Source organism: Sabethes cyaneus, chromosome 2 (genome assembly GCF_943734655.1).
Source record: "Sabethes cyaneus chromosome 2, idSabCyanKW18_F2, whole genome shotgun sequence".
Taxonomy (NCBI): domain Eukaryota; kingdom Metazoa; phylum Arthropoda; class Insecta; order Diptera; family Culicidae; genus Sabethes; species Sabethes cyaneus.
This window is the reverse complement of record NC_071354.1, coordinates 13,192,112-13,212,682: the sequence shown is the minus strand read 5'-3', so window position 1 is coordinate 13,212,682 and position 20,571 is coordinate 13,192,112. Positions and strand designations below refer to the sequence as shown.

Sequence of the window (20,571 nt, the reverse complement as noted above, 5' to 3'; positions counted from 1 at the left end):
TCCATTCTAATAGCATTTATTTTATATATATTCGATCCCTAATTAAAAGCAAATAAAGCTTGTGATGAAGCAAAATAGTCTTCGTTTCATGCAATAGATTTCAAAAGCCAGTTGTGTTAATCAAAACTAGTGAAGCTAAGAACAATCAGCTAGATAACGAATCATCGGTTCATTGCTGCATTGATATGAGGATTTCAAATGCATGACAAACGTAGTGTAATCAGACCGATAGTTTCGAACGAAGTTCAAATGCAATCAAGAAGGTTTTAAAGACCATCCCCAGGACCGGGTTCAATCGGTGATGATTTCTATTGAATTTTTTTTATTCAATCAAGTCTGGTTTTATGATGAACCTCGCACCTTCGGTGTGCATGGAACAAATTTCATTCAAATTTAATTTAAATGCAACCTCTCAGAATAGCCAAAATAATCAAAAAATTGAATTCAAATTTTGAGAAAGAGGGTTGGGTTTCCTTCAAGTCCCCAAGTTTACTCAAACTTTGCAAACTTTCACCGACCTTGGTCGTATCACAAACAAACCCACAATTCCGCCTCTTTCTGGATAATTAAACCTTACCCACCTACGATCGGGAGAGTTGAGTTATGTCATCGCCATAACTGCCGACTGCGGTGACATATATAAATAGAAAGCACCAGCGAACGTTGGCACCAAATATCACACGTGTACCCGCTAGCTTGTCAGGCAGCCAGTCAGTCAGTCAGTTAGTCCGGATTGCGTGCGAAAAATGCGTGTTCAGCGCCCGTGCGAAAAGCTGCGCGTTCAGCGCCCGTGCAAGTGCTCTGCAGACGAGAACACTGCCACCACCACCACCGCATCGCCACCGGTTGCATGAAACCCAATATCTGCGTCTGACGTTTTATGTCCCCGTCAGTGAGTGGAGGGCTTTGGCACGTGCCACACCCGAGTATACCCCATTATCATCAATGACAGCAGTAGCAACAGCGCAGCCAGCGGAGGCAGCAGCTGTGGTTGGGGCCATGTGTCATTATTGTGTTTTTGTTTGCAAGTCTAAGTCTGGAATGCAGCCACACAGTCAGCCAGTGGTACGGGGGGTTCACATTGTTACCCTTTCGAGCACTGGAAAACTTTGTTGATTGTTGGGTGGTCTACGAGATATGCACCGTTGCTGTGAAAAAGCTTTTCACCTATGAATGAACCGTAGGAAATCTTTATCCCACCGCACAGGTTCTAGGAAATGTTTGCGTATTTCAAGTTGAAATACATTTTCCGCGACAGCAATGAACATTCTTCACAGCACGGAAAGTCCGCTGTGCTCATTTAGTATAATTTGCCCAATTACAAGTCAGTATCGTGTCAATTAGATTACCTTTCTGCATTCAAGACAATAAATTGTCTTGGACTGCGTTTCTTCATAATAATACAATGTAATTGAATATAATACTAAATTTTTATAAACTTGATGACACACTACTTAACTACCTCTACCTCTTTCGAATAATTACCTTAATCTCTCAACAACTTTTTTGTACATGTCCGTTTACATCTAACTTAGTTTACATCCAATTCATCTAAAACTTTTTAGGAATCGTCAAGAAATCTATATCATTCGCTTGTTCGCGGCTATCATCACCAGTCTTACCGCTTCGCGAAGGCGTCGACGGTGTATAAAATAATTCGTTGAAAATTGAATTAGAAAATTTGCTACTGCTTCGCTGTCAAAAGTTTTGCAATTTGGTTTCAGCTCGAAACGATACTCCACTGCCACGATACACTTACCACTTGCTGGTCTGCTGGTATGAAACAAGAAAAACAGCGATATCGATGTCAAATGGAGCCACTACGACCGCCGCCCGCGTCCCGGTAACGAAACAAGTGGGCGGTTCATTTTACGGGGATTAATTAACCACCTTCCGTAGCAGAGTGAATGAGAAAAAAAGCAATTTTCCGCTCTATGCCTTTCAACCAGCTGCCAAGCGCTACTCTGCGGGAATGGGTATCGGATCAAAGCGCGAGGTCCGTAACCTTTACAAACCAGAACAAACATGATCATTTTTATCTCACTTCCTCTTCGCTGAAACGACTCCCTTGTGGGAAATTCTCAGAACAAAAATCGTAAAATAAACTATTATCCTTGTGCGCACACATACACAGACACACCAAACGTGCAAATTGGATTGGAAGGTCTCATCCGGCCCGAACCGACCCACTTTAAACTTCCCAACTTCCCTCCCGCACACCTGATTGACGTCATCCTGTCGATCCGACAAAACCACAAACTAATTTCACGCCACTTGATTTGTCTGATCAAACTTTTGTTGAATTAGCGTCGCATTTACGGCGCGCTAGCTTTCAGTTTCGCCTGTGAACCGTGTGTCAACCGACCAATCGTCCAATCACACTAATTAAATTGCCATTGCCGTCGCCAGCGCCGCCACCATCAACGCCACCGCAGCCGCCCTTCCCATGGTCCTCAACAACGAGGACAACGTGAGCTATAGTTCTACGACGAGCGAATTCCACTCCGTCCGTCCGTCCGTTCAACACTTTGTTATGAGTAGGTACATTAGAGCCAAAGCTTTCGCAGGCACGCATAGAGCTTCCAGCAGCGCTCCGTCGCTAACTATTGGAATGCCGTCGATTATGAATTCCTGGCGCGGATTTAACCCGTGCCGAGCATTCGGTCGGTGAGCATTCCTTTCACGTTTCGCATCTCAGACTGAATGATGACTGCGGAAGCTCTCGGCATCCGGCTAATCATGTCTGCAGTCTAATTTAGGCACTTTTCCTCGGAAAAGGTCGACGGCGAATTTAGCTCGCTGTTCTTACGAGGAAAAGGTTTTTTTTTCTTTTCTGCTATAGAATAGAATGACCTTTGAAGGAAGCTCTATTGAATGTCGTAGATTGTGGAAATACAGCCATATAAGGAATTTATTTTCGCTTAAAAGCTTGCAGAAATGAAAATGTTTTCAAACCTGCTAAATGAGATTATTTTATTTTGAAAGTAGCAAAACCCTACTGAAAGCGTTAGCGCTTATCAAGCGCAACCCCAAGGGTGACATTTCCTTTAAAGATATAGCCAATCAGACGAATAACTGAATAGCTTTCATCCCTATTTTATTTTATTTTTAATCAAACCGATTCAGATCCAAATTACTGTTCTGTATTTCGGTCAAAAACTATGACCAGAACGAAGGCTAGGATTGCAAGAGGTTTTATACACTGTTTTCGAGTTTTATTCAAACAGTCTGATTGCATCAATGTTATTCTAAAAATACAGTTAAAAGTCTTTAATAATTAAATAATTAGCACTAATAGGCATATGATATTATCACATTCCCATAATGAACTTTAATTCAAATAGAAAAAAATCCTATTTTTACAAACTTCAAAATGAACTGGTTGCGTTCACTCCTACTCCATTGCACAGTGGTTTGATTGCTCGGATTCGTGAACTTTTTTAATAACTCTTTTCATAGTGTTTTTTTCAATATGGCGTCTTCGAAAGAATTTCTGTATATCAATAGACGCAACGACTGGTGGTTAGTATTAGTTCGGAACTCAACCACAGGTGGCGCTGCAAAATGTAACTTTCTTATTTGACTATATAGAGCTATAGTATGTTCTAGAAAGTTTTAGATAATCTTATTATGAAGCTTTTTGCTGAAAACATTATTCCTCTAAGTATCACAGTTTTCGAGATATTAAGCGTCTTTCATGACGGACCCCCACAAATCGAGTTTTTCACTGTAGCTTCAAAACTATGTGATTTAGGGAAAAATAGTGTTCTGCAAACATTTGCATCTATTAAAATCACACACTTTTGCAGAAGAAAGTGAACACGTATCTTCTATACAGAGCGAGTTACTGAACGATTTACGTAAAAATTAGCCATACTTCGTACTGCTATACAATAAAAACTTGGAAAAACTGGCGGCCGAGATATAATTAAAGTGAAAGTACATTCAAAACTGATCTTAAAACATGCTAAGTCATTTGTCTCTTTAAGTATCTTCATCATTTAATTTGCATTTCCAAAAAGTGTTACTCAGTCTTTTAGAGACATATATGATATATATCATAATGTTTACTATATCCCATCGCCCTGTTAACCACAAGGTACGCTGCTAATCTAACAAGCCAGTCGTCGTATGTCTAATCTCGGCTGTGTGGTACTGCTAGAGTTTAATAGGATCCTTACACTAGTCCTGTAATGGTCCTGTACTCTAATAACCGGCTGCGAAGCCTGCCGATAAACAAGGGCAATGTCCTCAAGACGGTTATACCCAAAGCTTTGCTCTACTTGTATCGCAAGAGACTAGTAAGAAAAGCAAACTAATGTTAGGTAATTAAAAGTCATTACTTTGAGCGTCTTAGCAGAATCTCGAATACGGGAATATTGTGATAGATTTTTGTTATGTAACAGAATTAAACAGAAAACTTTTTCTTCAACTCGTAATGTTAGGGATTTTTAATTTTACATAATTGTAAATAAATATATCAAAAATAAATATATAAAAAATAAATATATAAAAAGTAAACATATAAAAATGAATGTATAAAAAATAAATAGAAAATTAAATATCGAGCATGTATTTTGCATCGCCGCATAGTTCACTCGCCGACTTGTCTCGCGACGCCCTTATGCTACTAATTAAGGGATCTGATGATTCGAGAAGGCGATGCAGCAAATCCATGTTTGCTGCCGTTCTAGAACATTTTCTGGTTTGGTTATGTTGTAATTTATCTGAAATTAAAAGCCCCTAACATTACGAGTTGAAGAAAAAGTTTTCTGTTTAATTCTGTTACATAACAAAAATCTATCACAATATTCCCGTATTCGAGATTCTGCTAAGACGCTCAAAGTAATGACTTTTAATTACCTAACATTAGTTTGCTTTTCTTACTAGTCTCTTGCGATACAAGTAGAGCAAAGTTTTGGGTATAACCGTCTTGAGGACATTGCCCTTTTTTATCGGCAGGCTTCGCAGCCGGTTATTAGAGGACAGGACCATTACAGGGCTAGTGTAAGGATCCTATTAAACTCTAGCAGTACCACACAGCCGAGATTAGACATATGACGACTGGCTTGTTAGATTAGCATCGTACCTTGCTGTTAACAGGGCGATGGGATATAGTAAAAATTATGATATATATCATATATGTCTCTAAAAGACTGAGTAACACTTTTTGGAAATGCAAATTAAATGATGAAGATACTTAAAGAGACAAATGACTTAGCATGTTTTAAGATCAGTTTTGAATGTACTTTCACTTTAATTATATCTCGGCCGCCAGTTTTTCCAAGTTTTTATTGTATAGCAGTACGAAGTATGGCTAATTTTTACGTAAATCGTTCAGTAACTCGCTCTGTATAGAAGATACGTGTTCACTTTCTTCTGCAAAAGTGTGTGATTTTAATAGATGCAAATGTTTGCAGAACACTATTTTTCCCTAAATCACATAGTTTTGAAGCTACAGTGAAAAACTCGATTTGTGGGGGTCCGTCATGAAAGACGCTTAATATCTCGAAAACTGTGATACTTAGAGGAATAATGTTTTCAGCAAAAAGCTTCATAATAAGATTATCTAAAACTTTCTAGAACATACTATAGCTCTATATAGTCAAATAAGAAAGTTACATTTTGCAGCGCCACCTGTGGTTGAGTTCCGAACTAATACTAACCACCAGTCGTTGCGTCTATTGATATACAGAAATTCTTTCGAAGACGCCATATTGAAAAAAACACTATGAAAAGAGTTATTAAAAAAGTTCACGATTCCAGAGCAATCAAACCACTGTGCATTGGCGGTCTTTCAGCGCAATTAAGTTGAGGCCAATTTGTCGAGTAAATTGTTGAACGGTCAAAATCGACATCTAAAGCTAGCCCTAACCAGCCAACCCCATCTGGAACTGCAACTGTGATCCAAAATATGTGCTGTTTACGAAAACGCGTCAATCAAAAGATCAAAACAAAAACAGCAGCTTCCACTGGGGATCGAAACTTTCGGAAGTGACTCTCGCAGGCCGTGCTGTTTAGTTTTTTGCTGCTTTAAAATGTAAATCCAAAGCGAACTTTATTGCAAACAAATTTTATTCGGAGCAAAGGCAATATTTTTAATGCTTTTTTCGGCACCATTTGTTTGCTACGAATATGTACCATTTGTGTGTGTATGTTCCAGAATCATAGCTTTACGGCAGTGGTGCCCAGACATAGGCGTGGTGCGGGCCATATCAAATCACCCCACGAGTTCGCGGGCCGCAATGACCTCTGACGATTCCGCGCATAACTAAAGGTGACATAGGCGGCAGCAAAAGCCGACTTTTAGGAGTCACCACAAGATTTAAACTGGAAAACAATCAGATCTACAATATGCACGAGGTATTACGACTGATCTGAGTGACCTTTGTGTCATCAAAAAAATTATTCATAAGTCCGTCATCCCCCAAACTAGTCCGCGGGCCGCAGGAATCATCACGAAGGGCCGCATGCGGCCCGCGGGCCGCGGTTTGGCCATCACTGCTTTACGGTCTACTAAGTTAGGTACATATACAGTTCTCCCACAATCATGGGTCACACATAACTATTAGTCAGTTTTGGTTTGTTTTAACTGTTTATTCCCGATTTAATATGACTTATCGATTGAAAAATTGATTTTCCATTACCAGATATATACGTTCTGTTTTACTGAAAAGGTCAATTGTACGTGTGAACGTCGAAAAAAAGCTTTTGAATCTTTTTCATTTGACCACATCATCTAATTGTCAAACTATCGCTGAAATTGTAAACATCAGGAAGTGCGGCTAGTGAAATCGTAATCCTCTTTAGCGCAAATTAAAACAAGTTAAAGCTGAAAAACTAGAAGGGCCTATGTCTCAGGAGTCCTGAGTCAGGACACAAACGAAGGCGTGGCTTAGGGCTACAAAAATAAAAACACTTATTATAGGTCTCTTCCCTTAATTTTGATACTATGAACCTTTCTATAGTTTTCGTAAAATCACACTTTCGAATTCAAATTTGAACATTATTAGGTCGAAGTGCATGTTACAATTCAATATATTCATAGCAATCTATGAATTCCACTATTTACATATTTTTAATTGTGGAACACAATTCGCCCTGCGTCGAATCTGGGTTTGCGGCTCGAGCAAGACGGTCTAACTTGTGATTTTCCAATTATTATCTACCGAATTATGATAGATTTAATGCCAGCTCTGTTTTGATGCATTTTTCGTCAAGTTTTAAATCAAGTAGTAGCCACACAGTTTCAGTGACTAGTCTTGAAATAAAGGTATAGATCTGCGAAGCTTTCAGCGCTTTCCAATAGTCAATATTCAATAAATAACACAGAGCTACATGATAATTGATGAACAAGATTCGCGATTGATGAACTGGCAACAAGCCAATCGGACGAAACGAAAACCAGCCTACTGGTGAAGATTATTCAGATTAATATAAATGTGGCGTAAATACTAAAAGAATGCGTCAGACGATAGCTGAAGAGTAGTAGGCTGAAACGTTACGCGATATATTCACCAGTTTCATTATTTCACCGAAAATTTTCAACTAAACCTGAAGATAACTTCTTTTTCTGCCTTTCAACAAAGCAAAAATAACGGGTGGCAACTAAAATTTTGGAATGTTTTCGAGGCGTCTGTGCGCAGCAACAAACAAGCTCAGAGCGAAATAAGAGTATGTATGTGCTAGCTCTCTGTCTCCTCTTTCTGACAGTATTTTTGTTTTGCTTCTGCTTGGCAAGTTTTGCTCAAAATGGCGTCCAAACAAGAAGCATTTCGCGAGCGCGTTGTACGCTTCTATGAATTGCAGAAAGATCTCGGCAAAAAGTATATGGTACAACATTTTAAAAGCGAAAATGTTGCTGCTTCGACTATTTACCATATTATAAGATCTTCAACAATTACTAGACTACTAGGTAGACTATGGACGCAGAAGGACTACGTTCTCTTTCTCGTGTCTTCAACAACAAGGATTCCGTGAGCCAACGGTATGCCGCAAAAAGTCCACTGTTCCCACCTGTACATCTGCAAAATATTAAAAAGAGTCGAAATAAAGTGCAGAAAGAATACAAGAGCCCTAGAATACACTGAGGGACAGATTTTGACGCTGAAATCCCAATGCCGCAGGATGATAAAAAAAAATTCCGGAAAATACGTTGTTTTGGACGACGAAAGTTACTTCCCTCTTTTGAAGACGCATATTCCCGGAAATGATCGATACTATTCTATGGATATTTCTACTACATCTTTGAACATAAAATATAAGTTTAACCCCTCTAAGGTCTACATAATTTTTAGCACCGCAAAATTCACAAAAATGGCCATAACTTTTTTATCTTTTAATATTTTTTTACCAAATTTGGGAATTTTGCCGAAAATATTTTCTATTTTCATAATATCTATAGATAATGGCCATATGTCATATGGTTCCGGAGTTATTCCGGAGTTCCTTGGGGGACCGACACATGGCTTTTTTAGATAAAGTTGCCAAATATCTAAAATTTGTTTGAAATCTGTTGATTTTTGTAAACATATCATCGACTGTGGACATATCAATTACTTTGCCGCAGTTATGAGCCATGGTGCGCGCCATCCGGATCCGGGGGGACATTATGAATCTGGAACCGGTTCCCGTAACGGGACATTTCAGCATCAGTAAAGCATGTCGTGTCGCATATCAAAAAACATCAGCATTCGACAAAATAGCGATTGGTGATCATCTCATGTCTCTCAGAGGCCGTATGACCGGTTCCGGGTCCGGGGAGGGGTTTCTTTTCTGATTCAGGCACGGAACGGATTTCGGAGGAACTTGTCCGGGACCTGGAATCGGCCATATGGCCTCTAAAAGACATGAAATGATTGCCAATCGCTATTTTATCGAATGCTGATGTTTTTTGATATGCGACACGACATGCTTTACTGAAGCTGAAATGCCCCGTTACGGGAACCGGTTCCGGATTTATAGTGTCCCCCCGGATCCGGATGGCGCGCACCATGGCTCATAACTGCGGCAAAGTAACTGATATGTCCACAGTCGATGATATGTTTTCAAAAATCAACAGATTTCAAACAAATTTTAGATATTTGGCAACTTTATCAAAAAAACCCATATCTCGGTCCCCCAAGGAACTCCGGAATAACTCCGGGACCGTATGACATATGGCCATTATCTATAGATATTATGAAAATAGAAAATATTTTCGGCAAAATTCCCAAATTTGGTGAAAAAATATGGAAAAATAAAAAAGTTATGGCCATTTTAGTGAATTTTGCGGCGCTAAAAATGATGTAGACCTTAGAGGGGTTAAACATAAGTTTGAAAAGAACGTGGTGCTGTGTACATTGCCATTTCCGAGAGTGGTATTTTGAAGCCATGGTTCAAGCCCTCTGGTTTGGTTATCAATCAAGATGTGTACCAGAACGAATATTTGAAGAAAATTTCAGCCGGGCTACTGACGTTTGTAATTCGTTGGACGCAAATATTCAACACCAATTTTGGAGCCCTTCTTCTTTACCACAGCAATTTCTGCCCCGGATAAGAGAGTGTTCGTGGAGTTGCCACACCAGCTATAGTATAGATGCACATGTATCAGTTTCAGATTTGTGATAAAGCATTTAGGAAGTGATCTGTGATTCTAGCTATGAAAACATGACGTCCTGTCAGAGGCCTGGTTTGAGATACAGACCGATACGGCTGCTGCCCCGTTGGTAACCAAATGAAAGTTGCTTTGGCTACCAATATAGCAGCAGCATTTAGATACTAGTTCTAAAAAGGTTCAACACATAACGTTTTCAAATTTTGCTTGGCTGAGACGGTACTGTCAAATGAATCAAAATTGAGCCAAAGTGATCGAACAATCCCTGGCGACAGTAGTTTATTCAGTAAAATATTCGGGTACCAACGGAAAAAGCGTGGGAGCGAGCCTCACCTGCTATTGAACGACCCAATATATTTTTGGCCTTTATTCCGAAATTTTCCAGTTCGTGCAAGACACTTCCAAAAAAATAGGAAAAACTTCCAGTGTCAACGGCTCATGAATCCTTAAACTTGTTACTTATACTTATATGGTTTGCGTCGTGTCCTAAAATGGTCAGAGCAATAGATGTTACTGTCACCAATTTTAAGGAAATGGCCATATCTTTCTCGGTAGATTTCCCTTCACTTTTCTCCAAACGAGTGGAACTGAAGTCTAGTTTTCAGACAAAATATGAATGTTATTAAGTTTTTGACATACCTCAGTAAAACCCCGAATACCTTCGGTATCCGCTGGCTACTGTCGTGGAAAATTTTTTGAGAAAAAAATATTTCAAGTGATAAAAAAGCATAGCCTTGGGCTTAAACGTCTTTATTGACTTGTTCCTTCTTTATCGGCAGACTCTGCCTTGATTTTCTGAGAGCATTTTTTACAGCTTCATAAAAAACTTTTGTTCAAGAGTTATGAACTTATTGTATAAGCGATGTTCGGGATATTTCTCTTGAATTTTCTGGGAATACAGAACACTTCAGATTTTTTATGCGAATGTTGGAATTTACAACACCTTATGTAACACCTTGCCGGTGACCGGACTGCTCAAATGTAATTTTTTCATTTTGTAAGAAGTATTCATCAATCGTGTAAAAATGTATTCGGATTCGGAATATTACGAATCAGACACAGTCAAAAAGCGAAAACGTTATATTCAGCGGATAGCAGAATATAAAGCCGAAGTTATTGAAAGGGTAACGGCATATTTTTTGTTTCGGCAAAGTTTTTGCTAACTAGTTGCTTTTCCCGATAAAATTAATCGTCCGTTGAGGAGTCCCGAATATCTGTGACATCAAAATCATCAACATTCGATCAATTTGAACTATTCTGCTAACATTAAGGTGCTCTTCCCGTATTAAATGACCCTCTTTTCGTTTGGGTATAACATAATTTGAATAGAGGTAAGGCTATTTCAATATAATTCTTCTCTACAACTACAGCACGTGGTTGATATCCGCTTTACAAAATATTTATTTTCTGATTAAAATATGTTCAACTATCACTAGAAGCTAAACTATTTCTAAGCTTGAGTCACTCTGATCATGTTCCTAACATAAAAAATCACCTTTACTTCATTGTTCCTTCTATTTTTGGTAGATAGTACACTCCATTTAAAAAAATCGATTTACAATGTGAAACAGTTTTAAACCTGTAATATTCAATATCAAAAATTATTGATAAACATTAACCTCTACTCGGTACATCGATTGCACTCAAATCAGAATTTAACGGGATGCTCTAACACACGTCGATCGGAATTCAGAATATGGTTTTTGACAGTAACGAGTGTAATCGGAATGAAGAATCGAAGCGATTGTTTAGCAAATCCTTCCCCTCCTTACTCCGGCCGGACGTAATAAATAAACATTCCTAATGACCCACTCCAGCAAGTTGTGCATTATGAGCGTGAATTTGAAGCAAACCACAAATTTGAAGCAAAATGGTCCAAAACTGCTCAAGTGTACCGCCAATTCCTCATTTGTTTGAGAATCCTCATTAATCCCAAAAACCCGAATTGAACCACCACAACGAAGTTGACTATATTTTTAAATATCCGTTCCTTATTCCTCGCAATCCTTATTAAGCAGTAAAATTCATAAGAACGCATTTATTGCGTACAATATTTTCTTTCCTAGCTTGCGTAAACATTTGTAAATGTCATTTAATTTACTTTATCTATGCCTTATTTACTTTTTTTATAGTTAAGTGCTTTCTAGAAATATATATTTATAAAAACAAAGGATATTTTTTGCAGACTTTAATGGATATATGTAGAAAATTATAAATTAACCGTTTAACAAGTAAGGCTTCAAAACCACATACGAATTTCATTTAAATTGACCCTATGAAAAATGCGTTCAGCACCGATTTCTTGATATTTTGATATTAATGTCACAACACTATGACTATGCTTTAGAGTTATCAACTTTTAAAACAAATTCAGGAAAATTTCTAAAAAAATATTGCATGAATATTTCCTTTTTCACTTTCGATGAAAATGGGCATTTAGAATAAAACAATTGACCTCAAAAATTTTCTGTGAGTAATTGTACATGCTTGACTTCAAAATTGTATTATATCTGAATTGCAAAAATAACTGGGCAGAGCATTAGATATGAAATATTGGAAAGATAAATTATGCTTTTTCTTAGTTGGCCCTCCTTTAGATAATTGTTTTTGCATGAAAATCAAAACTGGAACTTCTTTTGAATACTTTCATGAAAAAATAGTCATTGGTTTGATCGCATCGTTTTTACGATGTTGTCTGCTAGGGAGTTAAGAAAACGAGATGAGATCAAAGAAACAGTACAAAAGTAGTGCCATAAGCATGCTTGAGATTGGCAAAAATAATGGTTTTTCCAGCGCTAGTATGTTTTGATGGCACGAGCGAACCGATATGTGCAAAATTAGTGTAAATTTATATGGGAAAATCCATTTATTAGGAATTTCAATTCTATTCACCACTATACCTTTATGCTTAAATCAACCGCTTTTCTGCTTTTCTTGTCCGGTGGTTATAACTTTTAAAAGGTCTCATTTCATTTGCGATCAATTTTGTTCAAATCGGTTGAGGGACTGCTAAGAAAATTAAGTCTCTTATTTTTCATATTTTTATACATAACTTTTAAACTAAAAGTCCGATCAAAATGAAATTTAATAACGACCTACGAGGCAACTATACCTTTCATTTGATACTAAGATCATCAAAGTCGGTTCAGCCATCTCCGAGGAAAGTGTGTGAGATTGAAAAGCGTGACACACACACAAATCTGCGCAATATATTTTTATATTGTCTAAGAACCTGATATCAAAAAATATAAGGATAGATTCAAAATTTTGAGAAAATCGGTTTTCTGTTGTTTTCCAACATTTGTGCTAAACGGATTTGTACGTGTGCGGATTCTCAAACAAACGATTCATATATTCATATGTCTTGATTCTTTTTAACAGCAATAATCAGTCAAATTATATTCAGGTATAGGTTTCCATCGTTGGAAATAGATCATATGTTTGAAGGTAACATTGTTTGTTTTAAATGGGCTAAAAATTCCAAAACAATCTCATTGCTGCGTTTTAGTCCTGAAAATGCATAGGTAATATAACTCATTTGAAGTTGAAAATAGCACAAGAAACGGAGCTAATATATGACATGTATACGAGATAATTCAAAATTATAAGGTAATTAAAAAACAGGTAGGGTATGTTGCTGCTTCGTCGTAATTGCCAATTCCCGTCCTATCCAACAAAAATTATTAAAAATATCAGCGATTTTTATGACACACAATGCAAAATTAGTTATTCCATAATATTTTAGTTTGTTGCCTCTCAAACGCGATCAATCAAAGCGAGCTGAGATCTATTTAAATGTTTTGTTCATTGAAAAATTCCTAGCAGCCAAATTTTCAACGTTTTTTCGTGCGACAAAGAAGAAAATGTCGACTAATCGTTTCAATTTCGGTCACTCATACAATGAAAATAACTCACGCAGCGCATTTTTGTTATTCTGCAGCCGGGAAAACTAGCATAACCTACAGAAATTTTGCAGAATAACATTTGTTATGCCGTCCTACACAAATACATGCGCGTCAGCTTCGTAAACATTGTTGTGATTTTTAGTTCGGACAATGAAAAATTTTGATGGACGGATTTTAAAACGGTACGACGAATTTAAGAAATAAAGTCAGTTGCGTAATTTCAATCAAATGCTTTATTAATCGCTTTTTAGTGAATTCAAAGTGCACGGATCGGAAGGTAAGTGTGTTTGAGTCAAATCAGCAGCTGAGCTTTTGGAGTATTCATTAAATCCACCTAAGAAATGATGAAAATTAGAGTGACTTTCCCTACTACGATGGGAATTAGAAGTAGACCCTAGGTAAAATTGCTTCAAATTTGTTTTTGCTTTTTTGCCAATCGAAAAAATTCATTTTCCGGGTGAACATCGTCGATTTTCACCCGAACGAATTTGTATAAGATGGTTTTGGAAAATAATATTGTATACATGAAAGTTGCATAATCAAGACAAATTAATGAACGTTTGTAAGGCATTATATAACATCTAATCAAAAGGTTGGTTAATGGTGTGTTTCGTCTTATCCGCGGTATGATAGTTATAAATGAATAGTTTGGGAATATATTAATTTATTTCTAATAGTTTTTTTAGACTACAAAAAATACAATAAATAAACTTTGCTGGTTGTTAAACAACAAAATGTACACTGTGGTATCTCAAGCAACAATTTGAGTTTTATTACAACTCTTATAATGGCTTTAATGACCAAAATTGGTCATGAAAACCGCAGTACGAGCACAAAAAATCACATAGTTACTTGGGATATTATGTCATATTGTGAAAGACAACAACGAATGTAGGTCTATGTTTATCACAATCAAATAATTACACCCAAGTAACGGATTGAGTTTTATTGATAGACAGTGACTAAAATCATGAAAGCCTCCATAAGAGTGCTTTAAAACTCTAATAGCTACGTGGGCGAGTGGTCTTTTCATTGAACCATTTTTAACATTGATCGCAATAATTGAGAAAACATCATTCTACTATCTACTCACCGATCTGCGGAACATCGTACTGTCGCTGACCGCGTGCGCTGCGCAGCATCAGCTGGCTGGCCATGCCATGTGGGATCTGGGGCATGCCGCCATTGTTGTTGCTGTTGCTGCTGCTGCTGCCGCCGCCTCCGCCGCCGCTACTGCTGGGACCGTCATCCATGTAGCCGCCGCCAGTGCCGTCGGCTGTGCCACCACCATTGCTGTTGTTGTGAGATGATCGTTTGTTGTTGGGATTTCGTGGCTGTTGCTGCTGTAGATCTTCGTCACTGTTGGCACCGTCGGCAGCGGAAGATTTTAGCTGCTGCTGCTGCTGTTGTTGTTGTAACGGTGGCAATTGTGGCATGTTGCGCATGTCGAAGTTGGTCTGGACTCCGAAGAGTTCCTGCAGACCGCGGGGTTGAATCAGTGGACCGACCGGGTGACGTACCGGCGGCGGACTGAGTTCGGGCAGTTCGTTACTGGTTAGATGATTGATTACGACTCCGTGCGGTCCTCCGGCGGCTACTCCGCCGATTGTGTGCAGTTGCGGAGCCATCTGTTGCTGTTGTTGCTGCTGCTGTTGCAACAGTGTGCCTTGGTGATGGACTTTGGAATGCAACGCGGGAGGACCGGCCGGGATGCTATTTTCAGCTAGCAATTCGGACACATCGTCCAACTCTTCTAGCAGCTGAGCCGCAGCCGGGGGTGGCGGTGGAGCCTTTATGTAAGCATCACGCGCCATATGCAGCGAGTAGGAGCCCGACAGCATACTCATGTAGGCCAGAATGGGCAGGATTTCGCGGAACATTTTCCTTAGAATGCTATGTACAGTTTTAAGTCGGTTGAAAGGTCGTCGCGTGGGTGTGAATTGATTGTTCCTGCGGGATCGTATTGTTTGAGCGTAAATTGCTAACGGTCACCGGACACACACGCACACACTCGTGATTAGTGACCTTGCGTGTGCGCCTAACGGACACTAACTGGTAAACCGCCGCACCACACGCACACGTAACAAATCAATCAACAGGTTCAAATCCAATCGCGATACGCCTAGCTTCTAGAAGTCGAATCTTTCCACGTTAACGATACTTTTTTTTCCTCTCTACCAAGCAAGAAAGTTTTGTTTTTCCTGCACGTCCGCTGCTTGTTTTTTTTTTCTCTGTTTTTCCTCTTTTTGGTTAGTTTACACTACCGGAGCAACACACCTAGATTATTCACTACTTGTATAGAGCTATGCAGTCACACTTCGACCGAACGCCCGACGGTCTATTTTTAGCACACTCGTGTGAATCCTTGTCGCTTGCTCACAACAGTCCTTTTCCGATATCGATTATGGGATTGTTATCCTGTGTTTTTGCTGCTACCGCTATTTTAGATACCGTTCGAATGTCTTGGCCGTCACACGGCGAACCGAACTGATTGCCAGAGTGCTGTTTCAGCAGAAAACTTTTCCGTTCCGTGTTGGCCGCACTTACTTATCGCTCTTCATTTGCTTTCACTCGATTTTCACTGGCTTCTTCCGGTTTTGCCCTCTTGCGCGGAAATAAACTTGTCAGTGTATAAAAATAGACACCGGGTTTTCGCTACTCCTAGCTTACGTGTGTATGAGTGTAAAACTTTACATCGAAAACTATAACTTCCGAGCTTTTCGCTTTTCGCTGGATATTCTTTCCGTTTTTCGATCACTCTCTCACCGTGCGAATTGCGTCTGTAGTTGAGTACACTTTTGCCTTAGGACTACGCGATACAGTAGTAGGGGGATAAAAGAAATAGCTATGCTCGTTCTTCCGGTTATCTTTACGATAGGTAGTTGTTTTTCGTTACCACTTTGCCACTTTGCACACGGAACAATCTGCAGATTGTCGCGAAACCGAGAAATCACTCATTGCCCGCGGTTGGGAAAGTTGTTGTGCAACTGGCATTCACGGTTCACGGTCTGGGGGACGTCTGGCTCCTAGATCCTAATCAGCAGCTATTTTTAAAACCTGCTGCTTCCGGGAATTCCCGCTTCCCCTTTCGGTTCGGTTCTCACTAAGACACTCCGCCGCACCGTTTTCGGTATTGTCCAGTGCGATCCCAAACACCTGATCTGTCAGATCTGCTCGCACTCACTGTTCTATCGTTTAGTTGTTCTAGCCTCAGTGGTTCTGGCTGTTTGTGGCTTTGATAGTGACGAAGAGGGGGTAAGTTGGACCACCCTGGGAGGCCGCTTTGGCCATGACGCGCGTTCAGGAACCGAGTACAACACACCAACTGTCTCGTCAAGGGATGAAACGCGAATGAGCGAACCGAATGGGCGAATCGCTTTTTCCTGGTCCACAATTTGCTCTAGACGAGCTTCTGACACACGAACTTTCGGTGGGAGAAAGGGGACGCGAACAGACTGGGTAGCCTGCAGCCTACGGTAGTGAGCTTTACCGATCGGACCGAGAGGCTATAGAGTCAAGCGAAAGGCAAACAAGAATGGGAAGAAGAGCGAGTTTTGCCGATTCGTTCAGAGCGTGGTCGTCGAAATCGGCTGGTGCGGAATGCGCGAGCGCACCGTTTTTCATTCAGGACCCCGAAAGGACGACCGACGAGCAGCCTGAGACGTCCTGCCGACTACGACCACGGCGACGACCACGGCGACGACGACGACGACGACGACGACGACGACGACGACAACGACGACGACATCAGCAATAGCAGTAGCAGCAGCAGCAGCAGAAGAACGTCGGATCGCATCGTAATTACTGGTTGCCAGTGTGGTTGGATTGTCGACGTCACAAAACAGCCGGGGGAAGCAAATACTATTACGAACCCGTGGTTCGGTCAGCTGAGAGGCGAACAAGGGCGGGGGAGCTGATGCATCACGCCAGGGGTGCCTTATTTTGAGGGATGAAAAGCTCACTCGCATGCCACCGTGCGTCGTTCTCACCGTTGACGGTGGTGCAGTGGTGCCCGGTGAATTTCCGCTTGTTAGAGAATTTATGTTTCTTTTTTTTTGCAATTCATTCTCGAACAGAGGCTCTTCGCAGGAAGGTGGAACTTCCCGGTATAAATGACGCAAGCAAGCACATTCTTACCCGCGGCATTCTGGGAATTACGCGATGAGTGTGTCCGGTGGAAAAGATTGCGAAATGAAAGGCACGCTCACCGCCGCCACCCGGTTTGTGTAATTGGTGCGGAAAAATGAATTATGCACCGAAATTGTTCCATTCCATGTTCCGTTCAAGTCTACTCGTTCTGCCGATTGCTATTCTGTGCAACTTTTCCGAAGATTGTGTTAATGTTTCCAACTTTAGAGATTGAATTATGCCTAATAGCGGTCGGCAATGGGTTTTCCAACACCTGTCAATATTTAATGTCCGATCGGTTGGGTTTCTATATTTGATTGATGCTTGTGTAAACTTGTATTATGCTATGCTATGAGACCGAAATAATGCAGAGGTCATTGAGCTGTGTCTGTAAATAGGTAACAATTCTAATTCTACTATTAGTAGCAATGTTAAATCAACATTCCGCGTTTGGTAGGTACTCGACCTTTATTCCACAAACTTCGAAACCAACTATTATTTTGCAGGGTAATTGTAATCAAGCTTTAAATATACGACGACTATCTGAACATACGACGACGGAAAGATCAGACGGCTGATCTTGCTTTTGTTAATTGTGAAATTTGTGGAATATATAATTTACTACAAATCTGTTGCGCCTGTTTTATATTATTTTTTACTTTTATCCCATAAGGCCATTGCAAATTATTTTTAAAGTTTTTGTCACCCCCGCTTCGAAATTCGCTAGAAAAATCGGGGGCAAAAAATAGTTTGTAGGATATGTGTTAAATTTTTTTATCAAATCAATTGTCTATGGGCTCTATAGCCTGAAAAACTCGAAAAATGAGTGTACGAGTTGAGTTAACGCTTCTAGCACGAAATAGAAATGGGAATTCAAATAGTGGAATTTCCAAAATTCGGCAAAAAAAAATTCTTTCGTTTTTGTCTCTTTTTTCATAGCTTTTTGCATGGAAAATAATAACGTTAAATAGCAATATTAAAAGCAAGAATAGATTTGGTTTTCATCCATTTGTTTTTGCTCGATTAAAAAATTCTCTTTGGTTATTTTTCAACCCACTGTCAGTGGTCCAACACCGGAAGGACAAAAACTTTTCAAAATATTTGTAATGGCCTAAATAGCACAGTGCCTATTTTAGTCGGGGCTTTTTTGTCCTCATTTGCTTTTCGTTGTAAAGAAAGAGAAATAAGACCTTTTTCCATATATCAACCTCTTTCCTTGCCAATGGCCACTCTAGCCTCATTCTTTTCAGATCCTCTTGTTGTCTCTAGCCTCTGCATTGGCGTAGCTAGGAAATTTGCCTGGGAGGGGCCTAGGGGGTGCCTTGAAAAAAAAATCACTTTGTATAAAAACTTATATAAGCGCCATCGTCGTCGTTGTCGTCAGCAGCGTATAGAGTCGAAGTGGCTCGTGCTGTTTCTAGCAGTCGTCTCTATTCAAGTCGATCTTGGGCCACTTGTCGCCAGTCGTCTCAGAAGTTGCAAATCACTTTCGACTTAATCGAGCCATCATGCACTTGGAGGCCCTTGTTCCTGGTACCGGTGGGGTTGTTGAAGAGAACTATTCTCATCGCATTGTCGTCCGGCATCCTTATGACGTGTCTGGGCAACCGTAGCCTACCGACTTTCGTCAGATGTTCGATGGGAAACTCCCCATACGCATGAGCCTGTAGCTCATGATTCATACGCCTCCACTATTCTCCAAATTCAGTTTATACTGCGCCAAATATTGTCTGCAGCACTTTCTCAAACTCTTTCTCGATCTCGAACACGGCAATGGAGCGTAAGTTCTCTGTGAGTAGTGTTCCGACTTCAACTCCATAAAGAATTACTGATCTTATAATGGTTTTGTACATTGTCAGCTTCGTACTACGGTACTCGTAGCTTCTTCATCGTAGCGTTTTGGGTCGCAAAGTTGCTGGCGGATTGTATGAATTGTACGGTGTTGGCTACTCTTGGTAAAAATGGTGCCTCTTATTTCGATACCCACTCGTTGGATCACACCCTCAAGAGCGATGTTGAAAGGCATGCAGGATAAGCCATCACGTTGCCTCAACACGCGCTGCGTCTCAAAGGGACTCGAGAGTGTCTCCGAGATGCGCACGCAACACACACTTGATCCAATGTAACTTTGATCCCGTTAGTTAACGTGGAAAAACCGTGTTCTTGTATTATCTGCCATAGAGGTGGTCACGATCGATTGTATCGTAACCAGCTTTAAAAACAATAAAGATGTGGTTCGTGGGCATGTTGTACTCTTGACATTTCTGCAAGATCTGTCGGATGCGAAAAATATGGTCCGTAGTTGCTCGAACCCCCATGAGGGACTGTCTGGTAATTCCCTACGAAACGATGGGTGAAACCAGCGGTAACAGCCGATGTAATATGATATGAGAGAGTACTTTGTAGACGGCTTTACCAGCGTTATGCCTCTCCTTCCATCAATTCCTCCGGTAGTTTCTCTTCCTCCCAAATCTTGGAAATGACCCAATGTAGAGCCGTACCTTGCGTTTCTCAGCCATATTTAAAACGCTCTGCCAGTAGACGGTCCCTACTAGCGGCTTTATTGGTCTTCAGTATCCCGATTTCTCATTTGACTTAATTGGAGATCAGGTGCTAGAACATTAGTATCTTCCATGGACACCTAGTTCGAAAACAGACACTGAGGAAGCCTGCAAGTCGTAGGTGAAATACGTATCTGTCGTGAATAAAACATACATAGTAGAATTAAATTGGATAAGTTTTCTTCTTTTTTAATTTTAGGTTTCGTATTCTACTAAGTTGCTCCAAAAACTTCAGTCACTTGTACCTACGTCTGTTATCGATGCAGGAATTCGCATAATACAAAACAAATAAAGCTCTTGTTTCTGCTCCCTCTAACAAGTCGGCTCCCTAGCCTAAGTGGCTCGTGCTGTATCAAGAAATTATCTCCAGTATTCTCGGTCC

At 40.1% G+C, this 20,571-nt stretch overlaps 1 protein-coding gene across 1 annotated transcript in view; it reads right to left on the bottom strand.

Annotated features, from left to right (window-relative positions):
* The window catches only part of LOC128737820 (signal transducer and activator of transcription A), a 109,935-nt gene extending 94,555 nt beyond the window's left edge, over window positions 1-15,380 (bottom strand). The window contains exon 1 of the mRNA XM_053832556.1: window positions 14,594-15,380. Coding sequence (XP_053688531.1) covers window positions 14,594-15,380 — 787 coding nt within the window. The remainder of the gene's footprint in view (window positions 1-14,593) is intronic.
* Between the last annotated feature and the right edge of the window lie 5,191 nt (window positions 15,381-20,571).